At 38.2% G+C, this 12,004-nt stretch overlaps 1 protein-coding gene across 1 annotated transcript in view; it reads right to left on the bottom strand.

Annotated features, from left to right (window-relative positions):
* ADAM9 (ADAM metallopeptidase domain 9) overlaps nucleotides 1-12,004 on the bottom strand; it is a 91,811-nt gene that overhangs the window by 26,676 nt on the left and 53,131 nt on the right. The window contains exons 14-16 of the mRNA XM_084879736.1: nucleotides 11,134-11,329; nucleotides 9,639-9,744; nucleotides 8,034-8,217 (exon numbers count right to left, since the gene is read on the bottom strand). Of these exons, the coding sequence (XP_084735862.1) occupies nucleotides 8,034-8,217; nucleotides 9,639-9,744; nucleotides 11,134-11,329 (486 nt within the window). The remainder of the gene's footprint in view (nucleotides 1-8,033; nucleotides 8,218-9,638; nucleotides 9,745-11,133; nucleotides 11,330-12,004) is intronic.

The following is a 12,004-nucleotide window of genomic DNA, read 5'->3' as shown; positions in this document are numbered from 1 at the left end:
GGAGCACAATCCGCGCCTTTCCCTCTCCCTTCTCTCTCCCCCTCCTCCCCAGGCACGTTACCTTTAGCTTCCTAACTCCCAAGCTCCAGGGGCCCTTCCTTTACCTCTATAACTTGTTTCCTGAGCCCATTTCTTCTAGGAATTACTTTTTCAAACACTATAATATACCCAAAATGTTATCTTACAGTTTGGGTCTTGCTCTGAATTCTTTCTTAGCCAAGCTAAGTACTGAGGTTGCTGAACAGTCAAGACAACTGGTGCAATTCCCGCCACTTATAACAGAATCAAATTGTTTCTCTTGCCCTCTCCAATATGTTCAACTCATATTTTTTGGCTTCAACACTGTGCTGAAATTTCTCCTCTAGAAACCTGGATTTCTGCAAAGACTCTCTTATCTGTGAGTGACTAAGATGTTGTTTTCCAGAGGCTTCCAAACTGTGACTGGAAGGGCTAAAGCCACGCAGAGCCACTGCAGAGTCCACATCCAGGAGGAGGTCTCGGTACGCCTATTACTGACACAAGCTGGGCAAGACTCCTCCCAGGTCTCCTGATGTATGGTGCGGGATCCCACAGCTCTCATTAAGGTATTTCTGTCCATTCATGGATGCCAATTTGTTATTGTTATTGAGCAGACACAAATGAGGGACCTCTTACTCAGCCATGTTGCTAATGTCACTCAAAAACCCAGAAGTGTTATTTTAATGGAAATTAATCCATAAGGAAACAAGGAAATGGGAAATAAGTATCCCTTACCAATAATTAAGACAAAACACTGTTGATTTCAAAGCCAAATATTATATTAGGACTACGTTTTCTTTCTAATAGAGCTTTTTTCCCTCCTACAGGTAACACATGCCTTTCTTCTTACACAATTGGCCTTTTGGGTCATTTCCTCTTTCAAGTTTCCTATTTCTCTAAAAACTTGGGGCCTCCCTTGCCCCAATCTATATTCATTATTCTCCTGGCCTGATACACTGCTATTATATTGGAATTTCCCTTTGACATACTTCTATGTCCTAGATCAACCTTTCGGACCTCACAGACCACCCATGGCCTGAGGACTACTGGCTGGCAACCGCTGCCCTAGATTACAATACAAATCTTTCTCTTTTTTATTTACTTCCTCATTTGCTGGAACATTACAGTTAGATGATTTCCTAAGAAAGGATTTTTAAAAAGATAACTTTTCATATCCTGTAAATCTCTGAAATGTTTTTATTGTGCCCTCTCACTTGATTATGTATGCATAATTCTAGGTTGAGAATCTTTTAGAAACATGAGAGCATTGTTCCCTTGTCTTCCAAAATTCAGTTCTCAACTTTATTCTTTTTCATGTGATGTATTTTGAGAGGTCTTTGATTGTATGTTTATCTGTCTTGTTTTGTCTCTGGAAGCTATTGAGATTTTTCTTCACAGGTACTCTGGAACTTCATAATTGCCCACTTTCCTTGTTTTCTTTCTCTAAATTAGAAATTTTAATTGTTTGAATTTAAAAATCTTTATTTGACCCACACAGGCTTTTTTTTTCTCTCTCTCTCTCTTTCTCTTATTTCTGTCTTTTTGTTGAGTTTCCTCAGAGAATTGTTTAACTTTATGTAATAATCCATCTGTGGTAAACACAAGCAGAACAAGGACAATGGCCTAGATACAGAAGGTCACTAGAGTAGAAAGCCACAGGGGCCTGGTAACGGACAATTGTGAGTGGGACCTCATTCCAGTGTGACCTTCCTTCCCTAGCATATTGCTGGTCATGCAGTTTGGACCCCCCTCCCTAGAGATAACATCTAGGCCTCATAGCTTCAGTCCCAGAAAAGCAGCAAACCATACAAGTGACACCTACGCTGACCCCAGGAGCAGCTGCATTAGATAATGACCAATCAATCAGTGGAGACCTAGACTCTGAAAGGGCATATCTGGTGTTAGGTCTGATCAAATAATCGAATTGATATTCCCTCCCCTGGGAAACTGACCTTTAGATCATTTCCCAGCTGACATTCCCTTTTGCTTAGACTATATTCCATTAGCTAAGACCAGTCAGTAACTTTCCCCTCCCTACTTGTCCAGCATTCCGATCAGCCCAGAGAATTTCCTGCCAGAAAAGCCCACCTAGAATCCTTTAAAATCTCTTTATCTCCCCATCCCTGGAGTGCTCACCCCATCTGGTTTCCAAATGACCTAATAAATTCATAATTCTTTACCCCTTTCAGCTCACGCATACCTCCTTCAACACATACCTCCTAACACCTAGAAAGCTGCTGAATATTCCACTGAGATCCGCCCCGAGACCTCCCCTAGAATGTCCACCTTAAAACCCTTAGGCTGGAGGACCCAACACCCTCTCGCTCCTGTGAGCACGTCCAGACTTGTCACCTTTACTTCTCAGGCCCTTCCTTTGCCTATAACTTGTTTCCTAAGCCCATTTCTTCTACGAATTACTTGTCCTATCTCTGTGATTTTCTAAATAAATATTATCTTATCGTTTGAGTTTTGGCTCTGAATTCTTTCCTAGCCAAAAATCAAGTACCAAGGTTGCTGCCATTCCCACTGCTGCAAACACATCTAGAGTTCAGTGATGTTTGCATGAAGGAAACAGTGTATTAGAATTAGGATAGGGATACAGGCATTTCATAAAAGGATTATCAAATATATCAAAAATGTTATCTTCTCATTTCCAACCTAGAGGACTAGGCAAATGCTGATAACATTTATTTGCTGATATTTTGTTGACATTTGTAAATGTTGCAACTAGCCTTCCTTTAGTAGACTAAAAATTATTCCATTTCAATCTCATGCAGGGGACACTGTGTCCCTAAATTCTGATGAGGCTTCTCTGCCTGGGGGAGTGGTCTCCCTACCCTCAAGGGAGTTCTTTCCACTCCCAAGATTAGGGATTAGTGCTACATTACCAGAGGAGATTGTAACAGCCTCTTTTGAGGGAGTTGCCTTGCAAGACAATGTTGATTCTCCTCAGGACTCATCCCACCACCTTTGTTTCCAAATCTATGACTAGACTCAAGTAAAAACAGGTCCCTAAAGATGAGGTGCAAAGTGTTACCCAAGAAGAAGTATGCTACATACCAAAAGAAATACTTGAGCTTTATAATTAGGTAGTATACAGACAGAAATCCAGGCAGCATATATGGGAATGGATATTAAGGGTGTTGGATAATGGAAGAAAGAACATAAAATTAAATCAGGCTACTTTTATTGATATGGGTTTTCTAAGTAGAGATTCTGCATTTAATGTTGCAGAATAGGGTTTTAGAATGAACTGTGTGATAGCTTGTTGGTTAATTGCCTGGAAAATGTACTAAAAAGAGCCCTGGCCTGTGTGACTCAGATGGTTAGCCATCATCCTGTGCACCAAAAGGTTTCTGGTTCAATTCCCAGCTTGATCCTTGGTAGGGAGCATGCAGGAGGCAAGCCAGTCTTTCTTCTTTCCTTTTCCTTTTCCTTTTCCTTTTCCCCTTCCCTTCCCTTCCTCTCTCTCTCTCCTCTCCTCTCCTCTTCTCTCTCTCTCTCTCTCTCTCTCTCTCTCTCTCTCTCTCTCTCTCTCTCTCTCTCTCTCTCTCCTCTCTCCTCTCTCCTCTCTCCTCTCTCCTCTCTCCTCTCTCTATCTTTTCTTTTCCTTCCTTCCTTCCTTCCTTCCTTCCTTCCTTCCTTCCTTCCTTCCTTCCTTCCTTCCTTCCTTCCTTTTCTTCCTTTCTTTCTTTCTCCCTCCTCCCTTCCCTTCCCCCCCTCCCCTCCATCTCCTCCCCTCCCTTCTTTCTTTATTTCTCTCACTCACTCTCACTCTCCCTTCCTCTCTCTAAAAATCAATGAAACTATGTATTTTTAAATGGAACAAAAGCCCATGAAGTGAGTTGGAAATGTTGAATCTGCCTTCGTTTCAGGTAAAAGAAACAATTTAAAGACTTAAAGAGACTGGAATGTTAGAGAGGATTTGCCATTTAAGACCTTCTCAAATGATCTAGAAGACCTACTGTTGATATTTGGCTCTGTTGACTAATGAGTTTGCTGACCACTGAGATAGAGGAAAACATAAACAAGTGGAAGAATATACGGTGTTTCCCCAAAAATAAGACATCCTCCGAAAATAAGACCTTCTTACAGGTTTCCTTCTGAGTGAAATATAAGGCATCCCTCCAAAAATAAGCCCCCCCCCCCCTAGGCTAAACATGAGAGATTTGGTCCACTGATTCTGAAAGAAATGGAGTCACAAGAAATTCACCAGGAAATTCAGGAATTGGATTGTTATGATGATGTTCCAGAAGATGATGACATGATTGTCATTGAATAAATGAGTAAATTCTTGATACTGTAGGATTCACAGTTTGTCTGGTTTGTGTTGACAACTACCGTATTACCGTACCATATACAGGTAATAAATTTCCTTTATTTTCATTTAACAATAAATGGAAAAATAAGACATCCCCTGAAAATAAGACCTAGCACATCTTTGGGAGCAAAATTAATATAAGACACTGTCTTATTTTCAGGGAAACAGGGTATTATGTCATGGATTGTTAGAATCAACATCATTAAAAATCCATACTACACAAAGCAATCTATAGATTCAATGCAATCCCCATTAAAATACCAATGGCATATTTCAAAGACTTAGAACAAACTCTCCAAAAATTCATCTAGAACATAAAGAACCCTTAATAGCCACAGCAATCCTGAGAAAGAATAACAATGTTAGAGGGATCACAATACCAGATATCAAGCTACAATATATTACCAAGCCACAGTTCTCAAACTGCCTGATACTGGCATAAGAACAGACATATAGACTAATGGAACAGAACAGAGAATCCAGAAATTGACCCAAGCCATTATGCTCAATTAATATTTGACAAAAGAGGGAAGAGTATACAAAGGAGTCAAGACAGTCTCTTCAATAAGCCGTGTTGAATGTGTAAAGCATGTCTGGCCATTTCTCATTCCAAGCAAACCTACCAGAGAACAACCTGTTGTATTTCTTGAAATTCTGTCCACTGGAAGGATTTTCCTTCACCATTGTCCTTCAGGAATGTTTTAGAATGGGGTTATTGTGCTGCAGTCATCCACTTTCTTTTCAAAGAGTACAAACTTCTAGTTATAATAAGATGAGTAAGTTCTGGGCATCTAATAATTAGCATGGTGATTATAGTTAACACTGTATTATATTATACAATTGAAAATTACTAAGAGGGTATGTTTCTGTCTCCACACACAAGAAAAATTGATTCATGTGAGATGATGGATAAGTTAACAAACCATATTGTGGTAATCATTTCACAATATATATATGCATCAAATCATCACATTGTACATCTTAAATTTATACAATATTATATGTTAATTATATCTCAACTAGAGGCCCTATGACAGTCCTGGAGCCCCGTGATCAATCGCCCCACAGAGAGGCCCCTCCCACTTGCCATAGTGCCACCAGCCAGGTAGCCTGGGCCTCCCTCTGCAGGGCCAAGGTTCTGTGATCGGTCGCCCCACAGTAGGAGGCCCTGCCTATCCGCCGTAGCCCGCCAGTCAGTGACCTGGACCTCCTTCTTTGGGGCAATTGCAGAGTCCCCCCAATCAATCAACCCAGTGGCCAGTGGCCTGGGCCTCCCTCTGTGGGGCAATAGTGTATTGCATTGCACCTGCCTTGGCTGGCCTGGCACCAGTGCATATCATAGCGTGGTTGTCCGGTCATTCTGCTGGTTGGCCGTTTGGTTAATTTGCATATTATGCTTTTATTATTATAGATAATGCTGGGGGAAGGGGGCAGGGGTTGCAAAGGCCAACAAGGAAAAAGCAAAAATGAAAGATACATGATGAAAGAACTGCAGAACATTATCTGGAATTCTGGATTCCAAATCTCTTTAACTGATTTTGTTTTTAATAAATAAATTTCCTTTTATGCTTTAATTCGGACTTAGCTGAGTTTTTGTGAGACTTAAGAGTACTGACTATAATTCATAGGGTAAAATTTCATAAATTCAAAAAGTCATATAAAAATATGTTCACTAGCACATAGCATCCAGAAATATAGCTACAAAAAAATTCAATGTTACCAGTATTTGGTCCAGAAATATGAAGACAATTTAATGTTAGGGATTTTATTGATATGACCCAGCACATCAATAGACCAAAACAAAAATAGTATTATTTCAATAGCTGATTTTTTAAACTAGTAAAATTTTAAATCTATTCTTTTTAAATTCTTATTAATTAGGGTTAAAAGGATATTCCATTAAATAAAAAATATTATCTAACCAACCCATTAGCTAAAATCATATATAACCTTTGAAGGCTACCTGTATTTCCAGTCAAATTATAAAATCAACTAGAGGCCTGGTGCACAAAATTTGTGCATGGGGATGTGTGTCCCTCAGCCCAGCCTGCACCCTCTCCAATCTTGGAGCCATAATCCAGGACTGCTGGCTCCCAACTGCTCGCCTGCCTGCCTTCTTGATTGCCCCTCACCGCTTCTGCCTGCCAGCCTGATCACCCCCTAACCATTCCCCTACCAGCCTGTTTACCTTTAACTGCCCTCCCCTGCAGGCTTGATCGCCCCCGACTGCACTCCCCTATTGGCCACCTTGTGACAGTCATCTTGTGTCCACATGGGGGCAGCCATCTTATATTTTGGAGTGATGGTCAATTTGCATATTACTTTTATTAGATAGGATAAGAAAAACACACCAATTTTTTTTTTTAATATATTTTATTGGTTTTTCACAGAGAGGAAGGGAGAGGGATAGAGAGCTAGAAAGTCTATGAGAGAGAAACATCGGCCAGTTGCCTCTTGCAACCAATGTACATGCCCTTGACCGGAATCGAACCTGGGACCTTTCAGTCCATAGACCGATGCTCTATTCACTGAGCCAAAATGGTATCAACCAAAACACACCAGTTTTTAAATGTACAAAGACATCAATAAGAAAAGCACAAATAAATATATTGACACCAAAAAATTGCACATCACTAATAATTAAGAAAGAGTAAAATAAAAAGCTTTAAAACAATAGAAGCTAATCTTGACTATCATACGGAGAATTAAAACACTTATTTAAAACTGGTTGGGAGGTAGAGTAAAAACTTTTATAAAGAGAAATTTGGCAAAAATATATTTAAAACTTTAAAAGTATGCACACCATTGTTTCATAAGACAAGTAAGAAATTCTGAAATTTTTATTTATAAAGCCATTTTTTATTATTGTTTATCATTACTAAGTAGTCAAGTATATGTAGTGGAAAGGACAAGAACAAAAATATAAGGCTCTTTTTATAAAAGGGAAACTGTACTGGAACTGAAAATTTGGTAGAAATTAAAGTAATTTGAGGGTCCACCTTATCTTTTCACCTGCCACATAATCAGTCAATTATGTTTTCTCCTCCTCCTCTTTTCTTTTATACTTGATATCTTCACCTTGTTCAATAATCCCACATCCTTATATCTTGTGTAAATAGCTTAAGTTTACCATAAACCTCCAGCCCTGCTCTGCTTCATGGCAACTCTCAAAGAATTCTTACAGTTTCTGTTCTACTCTTAATTACTGTTCTTTAATTACTTATTCCAAACAAGATCATCTTCTCAAATGGCATCACTGGCATTAAGTCAGAGGCTGGCTAACTCTTAGCTTATATCTGATCCAAACAGCTCTGGTAAGGATAGCAGGGAGCATGGGCATGACATACACTCTGAGATTTCTAGTGCAGAGACACACGTGGATGCACATGCGCACACACACACACAATCCTGGAAATCAACTTGGTGTCCCAATAAGGGCAAACTAATAAATTATGCTCATCAATAGGGGAGGGATAAATGCACAGCATATGGCAATATGGAAACCATAGGTGATAATATAAGAAAGAAATCTGGATAGTAAAATCATAACTATTCTTAATTTTGTTCTTGATGGCTTCATATTTTCCCAAATCTCCATACTAAACATAATTTCTTTTATAATCATAAAAAAACCAATCACTTTGCATAACAATATTTAAAATTTTTCTTTGTAAATAGAAAACATTTTAATTACCTTTCCAACATCACATCTTGTACCTTCATTCACCATCCCAGGATCTGGAACATCTGATCCTAGCTGAAAATCCACACCCCAACATTTGGTGCCTCCACTGGGGGTCAGAATAATAGCAGGCACAATTCCAAATACAGGCATCTCTTGGACATTCTCACATTGAAGTTTTCCACACAAAGCATTTCTATAAAGACAGAAAAATAAATGTAAAATGCACTGGTATAGATACAATAGAAATATTATATATATACGTACATAAATAGAGAGTGTACTGCTATTTAGCTTAAAGGAATCTCAACAGAAAGAGTGTGTGAGAGCAACAGAAATCAAACCAGCTCTCTTTAAATACAGCAGAGAAGAGCAGAGGTAAATGGATGCTAAGGTGCAAATTAGTAGGGTGCCAGGCGGTGCCGATACTTCTTTTTGCACACCTAATCCCTCCTCACTGTCTATCTAGGGCTCAAAAAAGCCTCACAAAGTTTCTTATAAATATGATATAACTTTACAAGTAGAAAATAATTGAATTACATCAAAATACAATTGTGCCCAGCCGGCGTGGCTCAGTGGCGGATCGTCAACCTATGAACCAGAAGTTCACATTTCAATTCCCAGTCAAGACACATGCCTGGGTTGTGGGCTCCATCCCCAATGTGGGGCATGCAGGAGGCAGCCAATCAATGATTCTCTCTCATCATTGATATCTCTCTCTCTCTCTCTTCCCCCCCTTCCTCTCTGAAATCAATAAAAATATATATTTTTTTAAATTTCAACTGTGTCTTCTCTAAAGAAGTATGATAGGAAGGAAATTAGATTATGTAATGTAAAATAAGAAAGGACTCCACCCTTCTTGGCTTGGCTCTGAGTTACTTACTTGAAGACTCAATCCATTGCTCATCAATACACCAAGGCTGTGTGAGTTAAATGCCCTTCCAAATCCTTTCATAACATACTAAGTACCCCTAACATCAACTCTTATAAGGCTGTATTGAAATTTCCTATTTAACTTATCACTTTTAAATTACAGAACAATAAAAACATAATAAAATACAAAATTAATTTTGTGCTTCTATGGATTTAGCAACACAACCTTTTAATGAAAGGAAGAAAGAGGAGGAAGAGTGTTTATTTGTGATTCCAGAGTAGAACATAGATAAACAAAGATTCTAAAAACCATTTGATTTCAGACAGGTAATGTCAAAAGGGGTGACTAATTTTACCAGTTCTATTCAGTCTCCCTGAAACCTTGTGTTGCAAAACTGTAAGTTTGAAAAGTTTGGTATTTAAGGGGGAGAAAGTTAGCAGTCACATGGAGTTATAAAACATGACTAGTTGCCAAAACCGGTTTGTCTCAGTGGATAGAGCGTCAGCCTGTGGACTGAAGGGTCCCGGGTTCAATTCCGGTCAAGGGCATGTACCTTGGTTGCAGGCACATCCCCAGTGGGGGGCGTGCAAGAGGCAGCTGATTGATGATTCTCTCTCATCAATGTTTCTAACTCTCTATCCCTCTCTCTTCCTCTCTGTAAAAAATCAATAAAATATATTTAAAAACAAAACATGACTAGTCTTGTAATCATTCATTCTCCTTTATAACCTCCCAACACTTACCCAGTGGCACACTTCTTGTATTCATTATTAGAGAAGCCACAATTACCAAATCTGTCACCTTTAGAATTCACATCAATGAAACAATCTCTTGGGGCAGCCTTGGCTTCTGTAATGTTAAAAAAAAAAAAAAATGTTTAAGTTCTGGCAATTTATTTCAGAAATAAAAGTATTCCCTATGATAGTCCATACAATTGGATGAACTGTCTCAATATCCTTGAAAAAGTTTTAGCCTTACAGGGAAAAAATTTTGTTCCACATTTTATACTTAACAATCAACTATAAAAAAAAAAAAAAGCTTAGATTATACTTAAAAGTTAGCCTAAACTCAAACACTTGAGGCCTAAAAGAAGTGCAACTATAAATAAACAAGATGAAACTATAAATAAATTAAAACGCTCACACAGTATGGGTAGCATTTTCAGCATAGTCATTCCCACTGTTCTCAAACACATATCTTTTGCACTCCTGGTGGGGAAAGGTTGATGAAAATATTACCAGCTATTATTTGGTTTTTTATTTACCATATGTGGAAGCTTAATTTAGGTATTCCTAGATAGACTGACAGCCACGACAACTGATAAAGTAGCATTCTAGCCCAGCCAGTGTGGCTCAGTGTTGTCTATTGTTACATTGAGGACAGTGATTGTGAAAGAATGAGATCCTGAAAGCTGAAATGGAGATATGTAGGAAGACCCTGAAGAAGCTGGGGACACTAAACCCCTAAATTCTGATGAGTCTTCTTTGCCAGGGAAGCAGTCTTTCCACCCCCATCGAAGGGGATTAGGCGTGCACTGCCTGAGCACTCGAACAGAATCATCCAGTCTTCCTGGGTCTCAGGCCTGCCAGCATGGGTACTGTAACTACACCATTGGCTCTTCTGACTCTATAGTTTGCTGACGTACCCTGCAAGGGATCTACCATTCTCTGTGATTGTGTGAGCCAAATCCTCAAAATCATAGTGAATGCCTACCATGGGAAAAATCAAAACAAAGTATTACCAAGATGTTATCTAAAGATCTGGAACAAGTAAAAAAAATCAGCTAGAAAGGTAAAAGTGGTTTCCTCAATGAATGGAGATAATTACTTACAAGTACACTTTAATTTTTCATAAAATATTTAAATAATTTGAACCTTTATGTGTAAATATAAGTTTAATAAAAATGAAAACTTTAAAAAGAAAATCAGAAGAATTTTTAAACATCCTAAATATATTTCAATAATAGAATAAATTACATTTATGTAATAGAATACTCTATTGCATTATGATCTAAATGTAAATCTCAATATAGATGGATCTCAAAAATATTTTGAGTGAACAATGAAAATAGCAGACCCCAAAGTATATCCCCATACTATTTATATGAATTAATTAAAACTAAAATTTGGTATTCTGTATATGTGTATATATACTGAAATTTTTATTTCCACTTTTAACCAAAACTAAAGCAAAAAATAAATAAAACAAAAGCAAACAATTATAAATAAAATATCTTACTTGAACCAAAGATGACTTGACACTGAGCATCATAATATTGGCACATGCCATTGTAACAATAGGCTTTGTTATTCTGACAAGGATACCCATTCTGAATAAAAACATCCGGCTGACAGAACTGAGAAGTACCATTGCAATATTCTGGAACATCACATTCATTGGTTTTTCCTCTACATAAAGTACCTCCTGGAAGAAACTAGGATAATAAGATTCAAATGAAACAGGAATGTCAGGACAATTCCTACAAGTTAATCAAATTTGAAACTATGGTATTTATATGTATAAAAGTTCTAATAGCCAAACTGGTTTATCAGTGGATAGAGCATCAGCCTGCAAACTGAAAGGTCCAAGGTTCAATTCCGGTCAGGGGCATGTATTAATACCTGGTTGCGGGCACATTCCCGGTGGGAGGTGTGCAGGAGGCAGCTGATCCATGATTCTCTCTCATCGATGTTTCTAACTCTCTATCCCTCTCTCTTCCTCTCTGTGAAAAAATCAATAAAATATATAAAATAAAATAAAAAGTTCTAATAACAACAAAAGATTAAATAACCCCCCAAAAAAATGAACAGAGGCCAATATTAGGCAATTCATAAAAGTCATAAAATACAGGGGAAAACATAACCTCATTGATAATCAAAAGAAATGCAGATTTGCCCTTCTGGCATGGCTCAGTGGTTGAACGGCGACCTGTGAACCAGGAGGGTATAGTTCAATTATATCCGATTTGTGGGTTCAATGCCCAGTGTGGGGCATGCAGGAGGTAGCCAAAAAATTATATTCTTTCATCATTGATGTTTCTCTCCCTCTCCCTTCCTCTCTAAAATCAATAAAAATATTTAAAAAAAGAAAGAAATGCAAATTAAACAAA

Source organism: Pipistrellus hanaki (assembly GCF_964339955.1).
Source record: "Pipistrellus hanaki genome assembly, chromosome: 3".
NCBI lineage: Eukaryota > Metazoa > Chordata > Mammalia > Chiroptera > Vespertilionidae > Pipistrellus > Pipistrellus hanaki.
Note: the sequence above shows the minus strand (reverse complement) of the source record. Positions and strands in the feature narration are given on the sequence as shown.